Genomic DNA, 19,873 nt, shown 5'->3' with positions numbered 1-19,873 from the left:
AAATATTTAGCTTAATAAAACCAACAACCATGCGTTTGAATTTGAATAATGTTTTAAAAACCACTGTCACTGTGATAGATGAATGACAGTTGGACAGTTTGATCACAACCAACAATTCACGTTGAAGTTCAGACGAATGCCCAATCTTCACGTCCTCTTAGCTCAGCCATAAGTCAACATGTGCTTATCATTAAGCATGCACTTGCGTCCACTGACGTAGGCACACTCCCAGCGAAGTACTGCGTGTACTTACATACCTTCCTGAATCTGGCAATGCATACACACATGTCCATGCCACTAAAACCCAGCATTTTCAGATTTTTGACAGTCACCCCTTACCACATCCCCCATCTGTTCCTGGGTGGGTATGTTCTCCGCAGAACATTTATAACCCCTCACATTACTCCCCCTCCCCAAGCTGTGACGCAGTCTTAACCACAACTTCAAAAACACACTTGCATTATAATATACAAACATGTACAGAAGATATACAGACTCAGACACACCAGGGGATAAAACAGACTGGGAGGAAATGAGGAACTTTATGTTACTGTCTTTTCTAATGAGATAGAAAGTGGCAGATGTAAAGATTTCATTCAAGCGACAATCTCTTTTATGATATGAATAAACTACTAAAACAGATTTAATCCTTTATAAAAAATCAGATTATAAGAGGCAGACAAAATCACAACTTTATTCAATACGCCATTTTATCCAGTGTGACTAATGCATTATTTGTATGAAGTTAAAGTGGAGCGTTGGAAAGCTATGAAATAAATCAAATGCTCTACTTTATGTAATCTTAACAGACAGATCCCATTAGAATTCTACTATGCATAGCTGTTGGTTAAAATCATTGACCAGTATCCTTATAAATTAATCAACTGAGGTAATGCTGGGTTGGCTGTCATCATTTGCTCGTAATCTACATTTAGAATTCACTTCAACTTTTCAAGCCCTTTGGAATAGGTTTATCAATTCTCTCGCCCTTGCCTCAGACATCCACCTCACCATTAATTGTTTACAAAAGACCTGCTACAATGGAACTGTATCATTTATGTTCTTTCCACAGACATTAGAGCATATATTGACACTGTGTTACAATTAGTTAGAAAGATATTAAATCTTAACCAAACATTCTAGCCTGCCTCAATTTTTTGATGAGACATTTTATCATTGAAGTTGAATCTGCAGGCAGATTGTGTGAGTTTACACAAGAATCATTACAAAATCTAAAATAACCCTGATCGGGTTGAAATGCATCTAGCAGAACACTCCTGGCTATGGATAAACAAGAGGAAAAAACCTTCTAGATATCGGGTTATTTGAGAAGCCCTAACGTGTTTTCAAACATATGACTTCCGTGTTATGTCTGTATTTTATGCAGTTTCTAGTCATGTTTGTTAGATGTCTGCATGTCATGTACTGCAAGATTCATGAACAGTCTAAAACCAGGCAAAATTCTCACACAACAGCTTGTCTTGGGTAATGGGGAAAGAACGAGGCACAGTGAAGTGACAGGGAAGTGTATTATTTATTACCCTGATAAGGGTAACACCTAGTCATGGTCTACAATCCAAACATGCTCTATGTCCTGCCGATGGGGCTGTAGGACTCCAAAAGAGCACAAAGATGTTTTCCTACACAAATTTCAAAACGCTCTTTAATTATGTTCCCTTATCTGTGATCCCTCAAAGTGTGCATTAAACAGTCAGTTCGTGCAAGGGCTCTTTAAAGAGAGAAGGAAAGACTGAGCAGTAACAAAAATATTGTAATATACTGCATAACATTTCTGGAGCTCTACCTCAGAGTAGTTAAAGGTCATCTTCTCCAGAAACGGAGTGAGAAAGCAAAGGAAGCTCTCGCTAAGTATGTTTTAGAGCTCACTAAATCAATGAAAAACTTCAACTGGCTGCAGTGGCCTTTGGCTCAGCCCTCTAGTGCAATTTTACTGGCCTACAGACAACTATCAAAGCCATGAAGACAATACTTGTAAATATGTATGCTACTAATAATCTCCCTAATTACCTTACACCAGGATTTCATAAAAATTCATTCCCTTCTTCAAAACCCATTGTTAATTTCAGAACCAAATTCCACCAACACAATCTATTTAAACAAGTATGTTCAAATACCTCCTGCTTTCTGGGACCAGCAATTGTTTTTGCTGTTTTCCCTCGAACCTGGAAAGAAAGGACCTTCAAATAAAATTCTGACTTTATTTTTTTCTTTACACCACAAAGATGTACTCTTCCTAGTGCTTGCTAAATGCAACACAGTAATTTGTATCCCCACATGGTATAAATAGAAAGTATGTTCAGTCTAATAACATATGTGAAGAAAACTTATGCCCAGGGTTAACCAACAAAGCAGCGGTCTGCTAGAAACAAAGGCAGCTGGCTCAAAGACCAACAATGCTTCTGAAAACGTGTAGATGTACTACTCAGTGAAGCATCTAAGACATGACATTTACTTAAGCTGCAGGTGCATATACAAAGCTTTGCTATAAGACCCAGGAAATGACAAGTCTTCTGGAGTAACAAGATCATTCTGTCTCTGAAAGGTGCACGGTCCAGCTGAGAGCTGGGTAAATTATATCAAATATGCACAATGTAAATAAATTCTGCCCTTCGATTACCTTTTCTTGTAGATATGCTCTGCCCAAATCCTACCATTTCTCTTTATGGGCTTGCCTTTCCCCTACTAATACATCTGCCTAGGTTCCTGTCTTGCTCTATCACCATAAGCATTCATAAACATTAAGGGACTTAACCTCATCACACCCCTGCGGAATAGGAAAATATACCCATCAGAGTGGGCAAGCAGTGAACTGGAACTCAGCTGACAGCAGCCCTGACCAATGCAGAGCCCATCTGTAAGTTACTTCACTCCTCTCTTCCCATTCCCCTGTGGATAAGATGGGGTAACTGATGGCAGACTGATGCAAAATGCTTCAGTCTATCAGTAAAATTCTGAGATGTTATTCTTCTCACTTTACAAAAGGAGGCAAAGCAGAGAGACATAAATCAACACTGCTTGGAAGGTCTGTGGCCAGAAAAGTCACCCCATTTTTCTAAACGTGTGTCTGATATCCTCAGCACAAAAGCTGAATCAAACACAGGAGCTCAATGCATAAGCTATGGCATAGAAAATCTGCATCAACACTGTTCGCTCTTTTTGTAGGTAAGGTAGTACAAGCAAGCTAGTGAAGGACTGTATAGCTAGAGGGAAGTTCAGAGTAGAAAAAAAGAGTCTGTGCTGACCCCCAGGAAGATGAAAAAATGAACAGGAACACCAAAGATAACCAACCACACAGCCAAAACAACCAGCCCTCCTCTCTCACGCTTTCCACCTAACAAAAAAGGCAAATTACCAAAGATGTAAACATCATTACCCAACTCTGACAGACACAAAGTGACTTCCCAGTGGCAGAGCCAGTAAGAAAATCCACGCTCTATTCCTTGATTTAGCAAACTTAACAAGGATGACAACAACTCTACCAAGTATTACCAAAAAAAGCCAGGCAACTTATCTCCTTCTCCAAGCAACTGCTATCCTTAGCCCTTGGCCAATGCGTCAATCCCTTCACCTATGCCTCTTCAAAGACTTGGTGAAGACAAATGGGCTTTCCAATGTGCAATGAAGCATAAACCCAGGAAAATCAAAGGGCTGCTTTTTGAGTAAATATGAGCTCCAAAGCCATTGTCCTCTCCCACAGAGGAGATCTATGAAAATGCTTACCATAGCATATGCACAGTATTCTTTACACTCTGCCTCCCCGCTGACCACCAGCCCCAGGGCCCAGTCCGCTTCCCATTACAATCAGCTTCACCACACCCACTGGCTTGTATTGGAATTCTTTCAAGGACCCTAACTAATGAGTTTCTAAACACTTGTAGACAGAGAAGATAATTCCTCATCATTATTCTTCATAGGAAACACCAGGAAGAATGTCATTCCATTGTTCTACAGGAAAGAAACTGGAAGAAAAAACACCCCCACATTCGAAAGAGCAGCCCAAAGTTTTTATTCATGAATTGGCTACCCCAGGCTATGAGTGTCTCACCTGAGAGTTCAGTATGGGGACCTAAAATTTATGTAACCTTCTAAAATCAAGGCCCCTGAAATAGTCTTGCACACTGGCCTCTATGCAGACAAAGAGGCTCATAATTAAAAGGCATTTATTTTTTACAAGTCTTGAATACTGCATTCTCAAATATAAACATGGCTACTGACAGCAGTATAGAAACAAACTCGCCTAAACACTGTAGCACTGCAGGATCTTAGCCTCCCTCATGACATGAGACTGAAATAAATGGGAACTGACAACCTTAATGACATTTTGTATTTCCCGATTTTATATTTAAAGCTGTGCATTTGCTTTCTCTACTGACAGTTGTTTGCCTTCTTCACAAGTAAAATCTAGACTTAACCCAGTGATACAGTAAAGGATGAAAAAAAAGAACAAGTAGACCTACATAATGGATTGTTACCCTCTCACCTAAAAATACTTTACATTAAAAACATTGTTACAAAGCCACCTTCTCAGCACAGATCACGAGCCACCAAGTACTGCTCCATTTTTACCCATCTTACTTTTAGGTGTCCATCCCTTTGTAGGATGCAGATACCATCACCTATCACAAGGGCCTACACGTGAATGACCAAGAAGAAAACTTTTAAACTACAGCTGAATCCTGACAATAGCCCATGCAAAGCACCATAAGGAAAAGCCCTAATCTCACTAGTAAGACACCTATCTGCAGGTTTGAGCCCCAGACACTGAAAGCAATGCAGAGCTACAGAATTACTTATTCCACAACACCATGTACACCCACAGTGATACAAAAATAGCTATTATAATACTTGTCAAAGGAAAAACTGAGTGATTTTTAACTTGGTGTTCTATCTTGTTTTCTTTTTTCCTGCTTGTTAATAGCCCACCCCTATAAAAACATATAATCATGAGTGGGCTATTCATGTCTCACTATAACTGGTAGCACCACGCAGCATCCAAGTCAGGAATCTGAATTGCTGACTACAGCTCCTCACTAAACAAGACTTACACATTATACGTAGTAAATGGCATTCCCCCATTCTCTGTGTCACCTACAATGACTATCAGCCTCCAGTTGTGGTATCATCTCGCACTCTCCTATAACCTCAGCATCTCAAACTACCTGGAATAAGGACTTGTTAAGAATCTCCAGTAAAAAGACACAGATTAATTGCTGTGGTCAAAGAATGAAAAAATTCCCCCGGTAAAAGTTCTCTTCTCTTGGTGGCTTGGATTGAACACATTCATAACATGTCATTAAAATGTGATATAAAGTTTTACAGAAGAAGAAACTACTGACTAGACCTTTGTTTAAAAGTCATAATAATTTATGGTGTGGATCTGCTATGTACAAGTCGAAAAACATTCTCTTCATGATAAAACAGTTTGTAACATCTGGGAAGTTAACTGCAGGAAGTTTTGGTTTATTCCTTTACCTCAGCCCTCTAGTTCCAGATTACTTTTTTCAGCACTACAAGCCTAACCTTGTAAACCCATTGCACTGACCACATTCAACAGCAGTCATGCTGAAATTAAGAAGCAATACACAATTCCTCTCAAGTTTCACTGAGACTGGGCTCCAGTACAGAGTTTTTGAAAACAAACCCCTCAGCTCATTCCCCAAAATCTTCACTCACAAATGCAGCTTGAATAGAATACCACTTGCCTTTTGTGGGAATCTTTGGTCAAACAACTGTATCATTAGAAGTTATTCAAACTGGAGCTTAAAAGCTACTGACATGCTATAAAATACTGACTGCCTTTCTTCCTCTCATTTTTTATCAATACAGTTACCCGTTAGTCAGGAGTAACATACTTCTGACCTCTGACCAAAGCTATTAGAACAATTCAAATATTTTGATTAGAAAGCATCAATATAGAACATTCAGTAACAATAAAAGGATGAGAAAGCTGTCTTTTCAAGTCACTATTATGAACACCTGACTGTATTGTATTATATGAGTGGTCTGGAAGGTTATACTAACTTGACATATCAGTGGATTTACTACCTTCTTGTTCAATGCTCAAGAATGAATTTGTAACATTGCAAAACCTAGAGTTGTGGCACAGTTTCAGTTTTCAGTGTTAACAGATGTTTGATGGCTCTGTAGAGAAAAGATTCAATCATTCTTCTCCATTTTTCTTTTCTTTCTTCTCAAAGAAAGACAGTAAATTTGAACTGAACAGGTTCAGAACTGGGTTCTGTGGAGTTTTCCCACGTGCATAGTATTAGGTGGGTGAAAAGTGCCTTGCTGATCCTTGTCATTAGAGAGTTGCTCCACATTTCACTAAGTCTGCATTTTAGCCAAAAGAGGGTCAAATCCAGTACTCTCTGAAGACAAGTGGGAGCATCTCCACTGACATCACTGGCTACTGGCTCAGGCCCAAGCTGAAGGAAGACACAGGTACTTTATGTTATTCATTCATTATATACATTTAACAAGCATTCAAGAGCCCAATCCTTCAAGTGCTCTATACAAACTCCATTAACACAAACTAAAGGCACCAAGAAAATACAGGATGGGGTCTGTTTAGATACTTACTTGGTTCAGTGTATAAAATGTTTCCTACAATTCTTCTAGATTTTTTTTAATTAGATTTAATATTTTCATTCTTTCTGTCTGCCCAGTTATTTGTACAAACATGTAAAACTGCTGATAGATTTCAGGCAAATGGACGTGCATTATACAGTCAAAACTGACACCAGTTTCCATTACCAAATGCATGGAAAACTGGGGTTTAGTCATTAGTAAAACATGCTGAGTATTTTGGGAGTGATCAAGAACCCAGTTCAGTAAAACTTGAAACCAAGAGTTGTCTCGGTAGGACTGCCTGTGTGCTCAAAACTATACACCTGCCTATTGGCCCTGATGTATTAAGGCCCACGTGCTTTTTCTAGGTCTTAGAATCAACTTTGTCCCTTGCATGATGGGAATTTTGCACGACTCAGATAAAGACAGAATTTGGGCCTCATAACACAAAGAGCTTCACCACACTCTTCCCATGACACTAGAACACACTGTCCCAGTCCTAAGAAGCTCAAAAAAAACCAGAAGTGTCCATCCATTCCTTCAGCAATCATTTTGTACATTTAATTGTTCTGTAGAATGTCACATTTTCCCATTAAATTATTTAGTTAAATTACAGATTGCAATGACTGTCTTTTCAGACAAACAAAAGGAGTAATTCTGCTTGACTGAAGGACCTGCATCACAACACCATCTTTTACTCAAAAAGAAAATCCTAAACAATATAATAGGATTCATATACAAAGTGCTTAAGTGCTCTGAAGTTCTGCCTGGCTTCAGGACAGCTAAACAGTACCTGAAGAATCTACTCCCCATCCCAATTTGTATATTTTAGAAGTAATTAAACTCTTGAATGAATCATTAGGAAAACAATTCAAATGCTATTAAACTGATAGTAATTTTGCCTCATAGGATAGATATGAGCTTAATGTTTGCAAACGGCCAAATTCTTTTAAGATTTACACTCCACGGAGTTCAATACCAGCCAGGGAAGAAATACTAAATCAGGATGTACTTCAAATACAGGTTTTGGCCCAAGACTATTTTTGGTCTTCCTCAGCTGCTTGTTTTGACAGCCTCTAATCCCCCTCACCCACCCACCAGCAGCCACACAATCCATCCATTTACACTTTCAAAGCAAATTGAAAATGAAACATTTTCAAATAATTACTCAGGGATGTCTGCAATACAAATCCATAAAGTAACTGCAATTCAACTGTAATATCCTTATGGAAAAGAAAGGGAGGGGGCGAAAAACCTTACAGAAATCCATTCAAAATGTGCCTTTCTCCTTTGCTAATGCTCCCACCATCATCCCAAAATATAAAAAAAACAAAAATACAAAAATCAATCTAATCCCCCAAGACTCTATCTACTCTGCTTCACACATTCCACAACACTCTCCACATTCAGAAGACTTTTCACTTAGTGAGCTATTGTAGACCCTGGTGAAGAAACAATAACTGAGAAGGTCTTCTGCAGAAGCACAAGGCAAAGAGGGGAGGGGGAAGGTGGGTGAAGGGGAGGAAATACCCAAGGCTGGAACTGAAACAGTCCACCCTTGTCTGGAGAGCAGGATCACCCCCTCCAGGTTGAGGAGTACGTTGAAAGTATACGCTACCATGGCATGCAGTATGTTTTCACATTCTTACAGGAGAGGAACCTGGCCCACAGATGGCCTGTTCTCAGCTTTGTCAGCCACAAACAGACCTTTGAACTTTCTATTTATATAACAGTTTAGTGAGTTTAAGCTTCTTCCTGTATAACTGGCAGTTTGCTGGTTTGGCTGTAATTAGGCTACTTGTGATACATAATATGAAAAAGAAAAAAAAAAAACACAACACAACAAAAAACCAAGAGATTTGTTTCTCTGCAGTGAGAAGTCTTCCCTATCACAACCACACCGGCACGACAATACTCTTACCTGCTGAGCTTATTTCCCTTCACCAAGTTTTATTTTATATACCTCAACATGCATTTCCCCCACTAAGCATTTTCTTGACTTCTACTTTTTTTTAAAGATTGGAGCACTTAAATATTAATACCAATGACAATAAACAAAATGTAAACCACGAACTGCTCCACCTTTCTTTGTGTTACTGAGGAGCATTATATTCTGGGGTGCTTGGGGTTTTGTTGCTTCCCAGCTGCTGATTAATGGCACCACCTTACTCTGTAAGCAGGTTCAAATCTAGCCACATGGTCCCAGGACACCTGAAGATTTCATTTACTTGGTTACCACAGACAAGCATGGAAAGTGATTTAAAAGATGAAATTTGATTTTTAACAGCAAGTGGTCCCCTTGGTGCACACAGGCATTCAAGCTTTTCATTATATCCATCTCCCTTCCTTTCTCTCTCATAGAATAGCTCACACTAAACGCAAGCCCAGGTGAACATTTCTTGTTCACCCAGGAATCACAGCAGACTTTAGCCTTGGCCCTTTCACCTCAGCCAGCATTTGGATTCCTTCAAATTGTTTGGGGTTTTTGGTATTTTTTTTCAGCTTTTCAAGCCTGGAAGTCTGGCAAAGCATCCACTGGGATATTCGAGGCCTTATTTTACACATTTTACCCAAGTGTTAACAAAAAACCCCACACCAACCCCTGGCTACCCTCCCAGCTGCATTCTTGAAGGTTCAATTAAACACCTCACACTTGTACTACTGTGATCTCTCATAATATGGATAACTAAAGGGCTGATTCTGCAGTTTGTATCAAGACAAAGCTCCCACCAATCATCAGGAACGCCAGGTGAGAATTCAAGAACACATGTAACTCTGACAGTTCTTGACAAAATACGTTTCAAGGAGCGACACAAAGACATACCTCCACTGGGGGGGGGGGGGTGGAAATTAAGAGTATTTTTCCCATCAGCCGCAAACTTTTGGGCAATCATTCTGTGATATAATGAGAATACATTACACCTTTTCATGAGATTAAAAAAAAAACACCTCTGCTCAGGCTGTATTTTTTAGTATATTTCACAGAGTGACTATGTTTCTGTTGTACTTTACATGCAGATAATACATAGAAACACAGACACACACACACTCTGTAGGCCTGAGCTTGCCTTCGTGGCGACTGCAGCACAGATTAGCAGAAGTTTGGGGTTTGCAAGGAATGCAGAAAAGGGTCTGTAACTGCCTTATAAATGCTTGTGAAGCATGTTTTACAAAGGCCAGCATACAGACAGAAGGGAGGAGGACAGTTTCAGAATAAGCAGCAATTCACACATCATGTTATATATACTTATTTGTAAATATTATGAAGTAACCACACAAATATTAGGAAGTAACAGCCAAAAAACCAATAAATCTTGATGGGTAAGCATGCATATTTCTGGGTACACAAAAATGATGTGTATAACATATTACATATATACACATGCACATATTTATGGACAGATGAGCTAAATTCAACTCCGTAAGCAACACAACTACTTGTCAGAAACAGAAATCTTTAGATGTACAACAAGATATGTGTCATTTTTGTGGATACACGTAGATTACATACTTGCATATTATATACATGTGTACTTGCACATATTAATTGGATTATTAAAAGCTAAATTCAACTTGATCTCTGCAATGAGTAATCTGTGAAAGCCTGTGCCATACAGAGAGTTTGTGTAGATATCAAACACTTGAAACAGCCAAAGTAAAAATGTTCTTTCCTCATGGACCTTAAAAACCTCTAAAACCAATAAATTTCACTTTATGGAAGCAAGCAAATGGAATTTCTAGAATGAGTGGCAATATGTTCATATTTAAGGGAAAAACAGAGGCGCAAGAGTTCCCTTCTTTCTGATGCACATCTCTATATCCACATAAAACCACAGCCAAATGAAAGTAAGTTATTAAGCAAACATTAAAACTCAATACCTATAATGTTCCTAGCATTCGAAATACACCCACATATTGGGTTGTAACAGCTTCTATTAAATTAATGATGTTGCCCACGCTATAAATTAGGCAAATTATATGCAAATATTATTTGGGTAGTAATACGGTGGTTATCAGTTGTCTGCAAAATAAATTAGTGCAGCACAGTAAAGATAGTGGGGTAGAAGCATAATATTTAATTGAGCACTAATTTTATTGTGATTATTACTTTTAAATAACAACAGCATGGTTATTAAAAAATATAATATGATGGCTTATGTAGAGCTGATAAAACATGCACATGATCCAAAACGCCTGCTCGCAGATTAATATTGATACAGTGTAATTGACGGTTCCAAGGATTTACTCCAGATTGCTGTAAAATGGAACGTGACAGGTATTTGGTTCTGATTATCTTGGATTTGCAATCATAGCTGTTAAACTGCGTTTGGCAAAATGATAGTTATTAACTCAATATATTATCTTTTTCCTAGACATACCTTTGTATTATCAACAAGGTAAAGTAAACCCTCTACAAAACATGAGGTCCAAATGCTCATGCATACACACATATAATCTGGGTGACATTTAGAGATTAGGATCACAAAATACAGTATTTTAGTCTCTTTTTTTCGTGGCAAACTGCACTCCAGCCGAAGAGCATTTAACAAAGCAGTAACCAACCGCGAATTTCACCGTGCATAGTTGAAGAATTTTATTTGCTACATTGAAAAGTAAAGCAAGAACTGATAAAAACAGCCATAGAATAAGCATGACCTCATTAACCAGCCGGGGAAGCAACTAAATACCTACCCAAATTCTAACTTTCCCAGCTACTTGTCACCCACCGAAAATTCCTTAACATTCACTTTGGTGACAAGTTTAAAATACGCTTAAATAGATGCACCGACCTTTTCAAGGTGTGCACGTACTTGCAGAGCAATACAAACCTAAAATTCCACTTTTTTTTTAAATGGGGGGGGGGCAATAAAGAAAAGAAACAGACCGGGGGGGGGGGGGGGGGGGGAGGAAGAAGAAACCTGTTATAATATCACGGGGACTGATCTTCCCACTTCCAAAACTAACTTCCATAACGCTTCATCCAGAAGAGGAAACCTGCAAAACCAGCCCCAGCAGCCCCCCCCCCCCCCCCAATAGTGAACGGGGCTATAGCTGAACTGTGCCACACGGCAAAACTACAGTTGCTTTTTCCCCCGTGAAAGGAATATTGTCACTGACAGCAGTAAGCACAACGTGAGCAAAGCCGCGTTCCGGGGAAAACATCGGCTCGGCGGCGCTACGCTGCCCGGGGAGGGGGGCTGCTGCCGCCGGCATCCCGGCATATCCCGGCGCTCCCCCGCCTGCTCAACTTCGCCCCGCAGCCGACGCACCGCGAGGTGTTCCCACCGGCCGGAGCCCGGGCTCCGGAGCGCGGCCGCGGAGCGCAGCCAGAGCACGGCGGCCCCGGCGCGGCTCCCCGCGGGCACAGCGCGGACCAGCGCCCCGGCGGGCACCGGGTGCTTCGCCCTTCAACAAAGGCTAAGGCACCGGGGAGCGAGAAGGGCAGGGAGGAGAGGAAACCGGCAGCTGTTAGAGGAGAGGAGTGGAGAGACGGGGGAAGGGGAGGGGGGGAGAATACAAAATCCCAAAAAACACCCGAAAAAAAAAACCTACCACTGCTGCTCTAAGTCCCAGTCCCTGAAAAAGTCGAATAGGTCCATAACGATGTGGAGGGGAGACTCAGAGAAGTGGTGCCCCCTCCCCGCCCCGCGCCGAGCCGAGAAGCGCCGAGCCAGCACGGCTAGGGCAGCGCGGCCGGCATGGGCATGGGCACGGGCAGGGGCAGCGGCGGGGAGCGGCGGCCGCCGGGGCCGCGCGGAGCCGCCCGGGGCTCGCGGAGCGCCGCCGCCGCCGCCAGCAGCGCGGCTCGGCTGGCTGCCCGGCTGGGAGCGGCGGGAGCGGCGGCGGCGGCGGCCCTGGCGCACGCACACACTCACACACACACACACACCCGCTCGCACACCGCGAGGGGAGGAGTCGGGGCGGCCCGAAGCCGCGGCATGGAGCCTCCGCCGCAGCACCGGCGGGATCTGGCGGAGCTTCGCAGCCCCACGCCGCGGTGCGCCTGGAAGTTCGGGGAGGGATTGGGTGGGCAGCGGGGCTTCTCGCCTAGGGATAATCCGAGAGCGTCCTAGCTGCGCTCGGGGAAGGGGAGAAAGAAGCAGGGGTAAGGGAAAGAGAAAAACACTATACCAGAATCGGCACCTCTAATTTAATTGCCCAAGCGAACTTCTGTGAATGAATGAACGAACCGGGCTCCCGCTGACACGAGGGGTATAGCATGGACCCGGCCCGGGGTCAGTTTTACCGGGAGGTGCAGGATGGCGAGAGGGGACACAGGAAAGCCCGGCCCGGTGAGTGAACGAAGAAGTGGCCATCCCCAGCACCCCGGGCCGGCGAGCAGCATCTGCTCCCCGCTGGGATGGCAGAGCCCTTCCTGCTACCCCGTTTTGGCGACTGGTGGGAAGTGGCACCGCTCACCTGCGGGCATCAGCAGGACAGGGCATCCCAGAACGCTCCTGCAGAGAGCATCCTGCTCCCCACCTGCCCAGGAGAAAGCCAACCACAGTTACAGGCTGCCTCACAAACACACAAAAGGGGAAAGGGGCCCACTGCATCCTCCATCCCCGAAATCAGATCATTTTCTACCCAGGTTCACACACCCTGACCACGTGCTTTTGTATACAACTGCCTTCTAAACACTAACATATTATGATTTTCCATATCCATTTTATAAGTACAACATTCCAAATACATATACCCGCTGAGCAAACAAGTACATACACTGAGACAAGACCAAAGCCAAGTTCATTACTCCAGTTTTCCACAGGACTGGTTGCGCCCTGAACTTCCCTGTGTACCAGCAGGTCTCAGGGACTCCATGTTGACCAAGTGTGAAAGGACCTCTGCTTTGGTGAGGTCCCATCTCTAGAAACATGCCCCATCTCTAGAAACTGGGAGGCTCACACAGCCAGTCACAGCACCCACATCTCTTCTGTCACAGAGGCTCCAGTGAACCCTGTTAGAGGTTTAGCATCTTTATGGGCTTCCTGAAAATTAAGAGACAAATCTAAGATTATAAATGAGATCAGTGACAGAGCAGCTAATGTAATCCACGATTTCTGCCTTCCTAAGGAGTACACAAATGTTTGATAAGTGCTTCTGGGTTAAAAATGCAGAGGAAAAGCTGTGGAACTGTTATCAGTGGAAGTCAAACGTGGCAGACTTCATCATCTTAGCCTGGGCTTCACTGCAAGAGTCACATTTGCATCTTGTGTCTATGGGTCCCCCACAGGGAGGGAGCTCAGGCCAAGCAGTGCTGATGACGGTCTGTGCTCGCACCCAGAAAACCCAGAGTGCTGCTTCCCATCCCCGCTGTGGCAGGCAGGTGCGCACAGCATTTCCCTTCTAGCACCTCTGCTCTCTTCACAGACTCAAACATGCTGCTCAAGTATCACGAGTCAGGCCCCCCTCTTTTGTTTCTTATTTTAGCATTGTTGTTGGGTTTAAAAGCCCTGTTCAAAATCATCATTTGCGGCCCGTACTTTGAACAACATGGGAGGTGGGGGCACATTTTCAGATTTTTTCTTCAGAAACAGGTACAGAGATTTTGGTTTGGTGGTTTTTGTTTTGTTTTTTTCTTTTTAATTACTATTAATAAAACCCTAGTCTGTCACCTGATCACTTAAATTCAATGACTCACCTATTTTTGATATCTTGAGCTTGACCCATTAAACTCAACTAAACGACTTACTAAAAGCATTCGGCAGCAGGACTTGCAGGGTTTGGCAGTTGCAACTGCCCCTGTTCCCAGTGCAGGGTCTGATGGCTGCCAGCCAGCCACCCCTGCAGGGTACAGTTCCTCTTCTCCAGCAGAAAGAGAAACCACTTCCCAGCTATTAGTGCCTTCACTTTCTTAAGGTAAACCCTTTAAATTCTTCAGAAACTAGCAAATGCTGCACCCGACAGTCTGCCCAAAAAGGCTTTTAGAGCTCATTCTAGCAAAGATAAGGGCTAAGGAGACCCTGCATGAGCAAGCAAGCCTGCAGTTCCCATGAAGGCCAATGGTAGAGATAGTCCTCCTCAGAAGTCACATTTGGCGCCTGCAGCTCAAACACCCCTCTCCCTCAGCTGCACCAGAAAGTGTGCACGAACCAGCTTTTTGGCAGTCAAGTTTCCAACCCAAGGACACACCTGGGTGTAGACACCAGCGCAGACACCCAGCCAGGGCCCCACTGCGTGCTGCCATGAGGGCTGGCAGGAGGAGGGACACAGCACACTCCGCTGCCAGCGGCCACGCTTGGCCCCACATGACCTCAGCACGCACCGGCTGGAGCGGGAGCAGGCCGGGCTCATGATGGGAGCCAAGGGCTGTGGGGAGCGTGCCAGGGCAGCGTGTCCTCCCATAGCGCATGGCCACCAGCCGCGGGCAGCAAGCAGCCACTGCAGCCTGCCAGCGTGGGGCCAAGAGTAAGCATGAGGCTGCCCCGCTCCCGCTTCAAATAGCAAAGGGGTCATTTACCCAAATTGACAGGAATAGAAAGTTCAACTGCCCTCAGTGTGACCTCTTTCACAGTTACAGTAGAGAACGCAGCTGCAGTTCCCAGCTCCTGCAGCAGCTCTGAACAGGAATAATACCGTCAGCAAGGCCTCCTGGGCCCAGCTCACCGCCACCCGGCCCCACAGTCTGCTGCAAAGGGGAACACAGGCTCAGCACAACTTCAGCTGCGGTTGTGCCCATGAGGCTGTGAGTCCTGCTGCCATCACAGCAGGCACTGCCCTGCACCAACCAGCCCTTCCCCTGCACATCCTGCTCTACAAGCCCAGAGCTGGCTTTCCTGCAGGATGCTCCTGGTGGGTGGCTTTGACAGTTGTCCCGGTGTAAGGTTAGAGGAGGAGAAGGCATAAATGCCTGCCCCCCTTGGGCAGCTGCTGCTATGGTCAAGTCTGAGTGGCCATAGGTAAGAATCACAAGGCTGAAAGCACCATACAACCCAGGGAGTTGTGGAGGTTGTGCCAAAATGGCCAGACTTCCCACCTCCTCCTTCAGGTTCAGCATCAGACAGCAGGGCACAGAGTTTGAAGCAGGGAAGGGGCACCCCAGCCTCAACGTCTCCGTTCAACCTCTGTTTCAAACCTACATACACCCCACACTAACCTCGTCACCCACAGGCTTTGCACACATCACCTGTATATGCAAAGAGAGACAAAAGATAAGGAGGAAGACATGGAGAAGTGATAGTGAGGGCCTGGTCAGACCTCTGCTCTAAAGGCAGGGCTCAGCAGCAAGGCTGCAGCAGCCACCAGCCATCCTGTTGTCCCTGTTCATGAAGGAGGAATGTCAGCACTGTGGCCGTGATGGGTCAGACAAGAGAGACTGAGGCCAGCAGCCCACAGCCACAGAGGCTAAGGTAACTGAACTGCAGCCCTTGTGAGACAGCACAGAAACCTTTTCTGTTGAAAATACTCCATTTGATCCAAAGAAAACCCTATTTTTTCCCCACAAAACAACAAGAATAAAATCACAGTTTTCCATCCAGAAAATGTTAATGGAAAATTTGTGCCCAGCTATGCTTTTGAATACAGATCGGAGATATTTGGATTTCTGAGGAAAGGAAGGTCAAGTCATTTTCACAGTGTGAAAAATGAAGCTAACAGAGTTCATATTTCTCTGTGAAGCAATGATTGATTTTTCTTTCTGTCTCATTCATACTGCACTAAACATGTATAGAGAGCAAATTTATAACACCTTAGCTAAAGCACACAAATTACATTAATACATTGAAAATTAAGTTAATATTATCATCTGTTCGAAGGTAGAACAAGAACATTTAGCCCAACTCTGTGAGAACACGCTCTTAGCATGAGTGCATAAATCTTATATATCCTAAAGCTTATATATCAGAAAAAAAAAATCACCATTGACAGATGCATGTATAAAGTAGGAACTCATCACGTGCTGCCTCTATAGCTAAATTTCCCATTTGGAACTACAGAAGAGTTTTAGTTACTGAATGTATGTTGTTACTCAGTTTCAAGTGCATATGTATAGGTAATCTTTATCTTCTTGCCATCCTAATTGTAATTATCTCCATCCTGCCTGAGTGATACATGTAACTGTGCAGAGCTATTCTCTTAATAGCATTGTTGCTCCTGTTTTATGACACAAGAATAATTTAATACAATGATTGCTTCTGAAAATATAAGTTTTCTTACTGTAAGAAGGGAGAATGTTATCACATACTGATGGATAATCCCTCCTTCAGTGAGTTTTTCCAGACTCCCTTAGGAAACAGGGTTCTTTGGTATTATTATATTAGAGCTAGCAATGGCAAGCTTTTATATATCATACGTTAAGATGTGTCCAGAGCTAACTGCAAGGACACACTGAATTTTATCACTCATAGGTGTGCGGTGGATGTTATGAGGTCCCACAATAGTCAGATGCAGATTGTTCATAGGGGGTTTCAGCTCCCTCTTTTGGCACCTCTCTGTATGTTGGCCATATGCCACAGCAAAAGCCCCAAGAATGCCATTCGGGTGGCATGAAAGCCCTCCCTAATATATTTGTAAACTAATGCTTTCAAGAGAAGCACACAGATAAACCAGCAATCATGTTGGAAGTATTGCAGTGCTTAGACTGCAACACTGTGTGATCCCACAGCTTCGCAAGAATGCTTTGCCACTGTCAGACATTAAGTACATGGGGGGGAAGCCAGTAATAAAGAGATTCCTGTTTATTACTGCCACTCTGCACATTAGCCAGGCAACTCTTAAAACAGCCAGAATAGTCTAAACCTTCTAAACTAGCCAAGGCAAGGCACTGTATTCAAAAGCTGTGAGGAAGTCAATCCAAACCAAGATGATCTATCAAAAAACAGATGCAAATCAATTGTGAAAAGCAAGAGGGAGAGTCACCCAACTAGGAATTTGGAGAGCCCCAGTGGTCAAAAGTACAAAAAAAAATCTATTAAAAAAAAAATCAAATCCAATTTGATTTTCAAATAGACATTATATTAATGAAGTAGGATTAATTTGATCCTTCTCTCCCATCCTCTCCCCTCTTTTCTTTTTTTCATGTTTTTAAGTTTATGGCCAATACTTAGTTTTGCAGGGTTCAAAGCAGCTGGCTACCTTCTAAGATTTAAGAGACAAAATTTTATTTCATGCTTACCAATTGTAAACGATGGGCCAATGGGAGCAGATGAAGAGGAGCCCATCGGCTGCAATCCCTTCCTTTAACCAGACCAGTTGCTTATGGGCTTAGGATGGCTCTTACCCTCTCCTAACCTGACATGCAGGAGCAATCCCTGTAGTTGCTTTTTAACTGATTGCATGACCATATGTTCCTTATGAGTGGAACCAAAGCTAGCTCACAGCGTAAAACAAAACTACCATACCAACTTTGAAACACAAACACAGCCAGAAAATTGAAGTGCAAAAGCATGGTAAAAAGGCTTTTCACATCAAGTTTCCTTCTTTCTGCCATGTTGCTTTCAAAAGACAGCAGCACTTTGCAGCGAAGATGTCTATATATAAGCTGCTGAAGTACTCTCTCGTCTTCAGTGATTTTTATGATTATATTCTCTAATGCACTTTGCAGAAACGTAAGACTAGGCAAAGCTTCCTTTTTATGAAGGAAACAAAAAGAATAATACATGGCAGACAGCATTAGCACAGAGAAGGAATACCAGGCAAGAAAAGTTGGTATCTTGTTCCCTTCCTCTTTCCTGTCTTTCTTCTGTTATCCTGATAAGATCACTCTGTTATGTTCATCTCCTTCAACCTCAATTACCTGATCACACTATGTTAGGAAAATAGACTTTCCTGTTTTCTACTAATACCAGAGTATGGCATCTCTAACAAATACGTTCAGAGCAGATCCTGTAGCCGTTCAGGGTTAACTACAAGGAAGCAACAGAATCCAAGCACAGCTTCAGTATTTGTCTAGCTGTCCAATACCAAACAAAGGAATTTAATGATAAACACCAAGCATTAAAAAGCGCAAGTAGCATCCACATGTATGAAATATTCCATGTGTATAATGAGGAAGTCAGACAAAATTGAAATTCATTTAAGGACAGACTTTCCCCTATTAGGAGGTTGTTAAATACTGACAAAATGTTTCTTTTCTTGAAAAAAAGAAAAAAAAAAGACAACCCCCCCCTCATTAATATATTACGTCAACTTAATTGCAGGATCACTGTGTTTTCACAAATGCATACCCATTTGAAGGTATCTGGAGTTTTTGTTCACATATTTGCTCAGTTACACAGGATTTTGGGAGCATTTTACTGGTGCATGGGAAAGCCAAAAGACTTGAGCTGGGAGGCTTCTTCCTGCTGTGTTGCAAGAAAACCAGAAGTGTCTGCGTTCTGTAGGCAGACACTGCCAATCATCCAGACATAGGCCATTAGCGGATGGATCCTATAAGCTTATTACATCCTACTGCGGTATGATGTAACAAATGTTATAGTATAGAAAAGACCTTTGAAGTACCAGCCCACATCCATTCTCTGGCAAGCACAGAGTATGAAAGTTACTGGGTTTGGGTATTCACCCCCCTAAGATTTTTACACTAAACAAAAGCCAGGTCTGATATGAGAAAAAGATCGTCAGGCCCACGTGCAAGACAATGATAGAGAAGCCTCCCCATTTGAACTCCATCTGAGCCCTGGAAGACCCAGTGAAACTGATACTCCATACAAAAATAGCGTTAGGATTAGAGCATCCGAGATGGACTGTCAAAGGCCTTTGAGAGGTCTTGGAAAGGTTCTGCTGAGAACAGTGCAAGACCATTGCAGCAATTTCTTTTCATTCAAGAGATGAATGTCTGGCATATTTATTTCATAAAGTGAGAACCAGTATCCCAAACAAATAGCTAGAATGAGCATTATTCAGTCTTTTTCCTGGCAACCAGCTTAAATGACCGTGTCTTGCTTTTCTGGGAAACCTGCCAGGTGAGCTTTGAAAGGATTGTAGTGCTGACGGCAAAGTCTAGAGAGTTCGCTCCACGCGCTAACCAGAGGTCTGTTAAAATAATCAGGAGGAGGAGGCAGAGGCCTTCATCCTACCCCAGAGGAGAGGGTTGGAGCATAATGGCATTGCCAGGGGGAAACAGAGAGGGCTGTTAAACTCACTGGGGCATGGACTGTATTTTACCCTGTGTTTGTACAGCTCTAGCACTGAGGCACCCCAGAGTAAGGTCATTAAATGACTTAAGCTTTTAAAATCTATTTTGAAAAGTGAGTAGTATAACTTCTATTTACTCCCATCATTGGTCTGGGATGCAATTCCACTCCCACTTTCCCCTCCCCCCCCCCCCCCCATCACTAGTGGAAAACTG

At 43.0% G+C, this 19,873-nt stretch overlaps 1 protein-coding gene across 3 annotated transcripts in view; it reads right to left on the bottom strand.

Annotated features, from left to right (window-relative positions):
* Window positions 1-19,873, bottom strand: part of AFF2 (ALF transcription elongation factor 2) — a 364,050-nt gene that overhangs the window by 321,323 nt on the left and 22,854 nt on the right. The window contains exon 1 of one of the 3 annotated variants that reach the window (XM_061445967.1): window positions 12,142-12,349. The exons of the other annotated variants lie outside the window; for them this stretch is intronic. Within the exon in view, the coding sequence (XP_061301951.1) occupies window positions 12,142-12,188 (47 nt within the window). The 5' untranslated portion in view covers window positions 12,189-12,349. Of the gene's footprint in view, window positions 1-12,141; window positions 12,350-19,873 lie in introns of those variants that run through there. 3 annotated transcript variants of the gene reach the window in all.

This window comes from Pezoporus flaviventris, unplaced genomic scaffold (assembly GCF_033815535.1).
Source record: "Pezoporus flaviventris isolate CSIRO_AGI_PZ_B2104156 unplaced genomic scaffold, CSIRO_AGI_Pfla_v1 ptg000005l, whole genome shotgun sequence".
NCBI classification, from domain to species: domain Eukaryota; kingdom Metazoa; phylum Chordata; class Aves; order Psittaciformes; family Psittacidae; genus Pezoporus; species Pezoporus flaviventris.
This window is presented reverse-complemented; position numbering and strand designations above follow the sequence as displayed.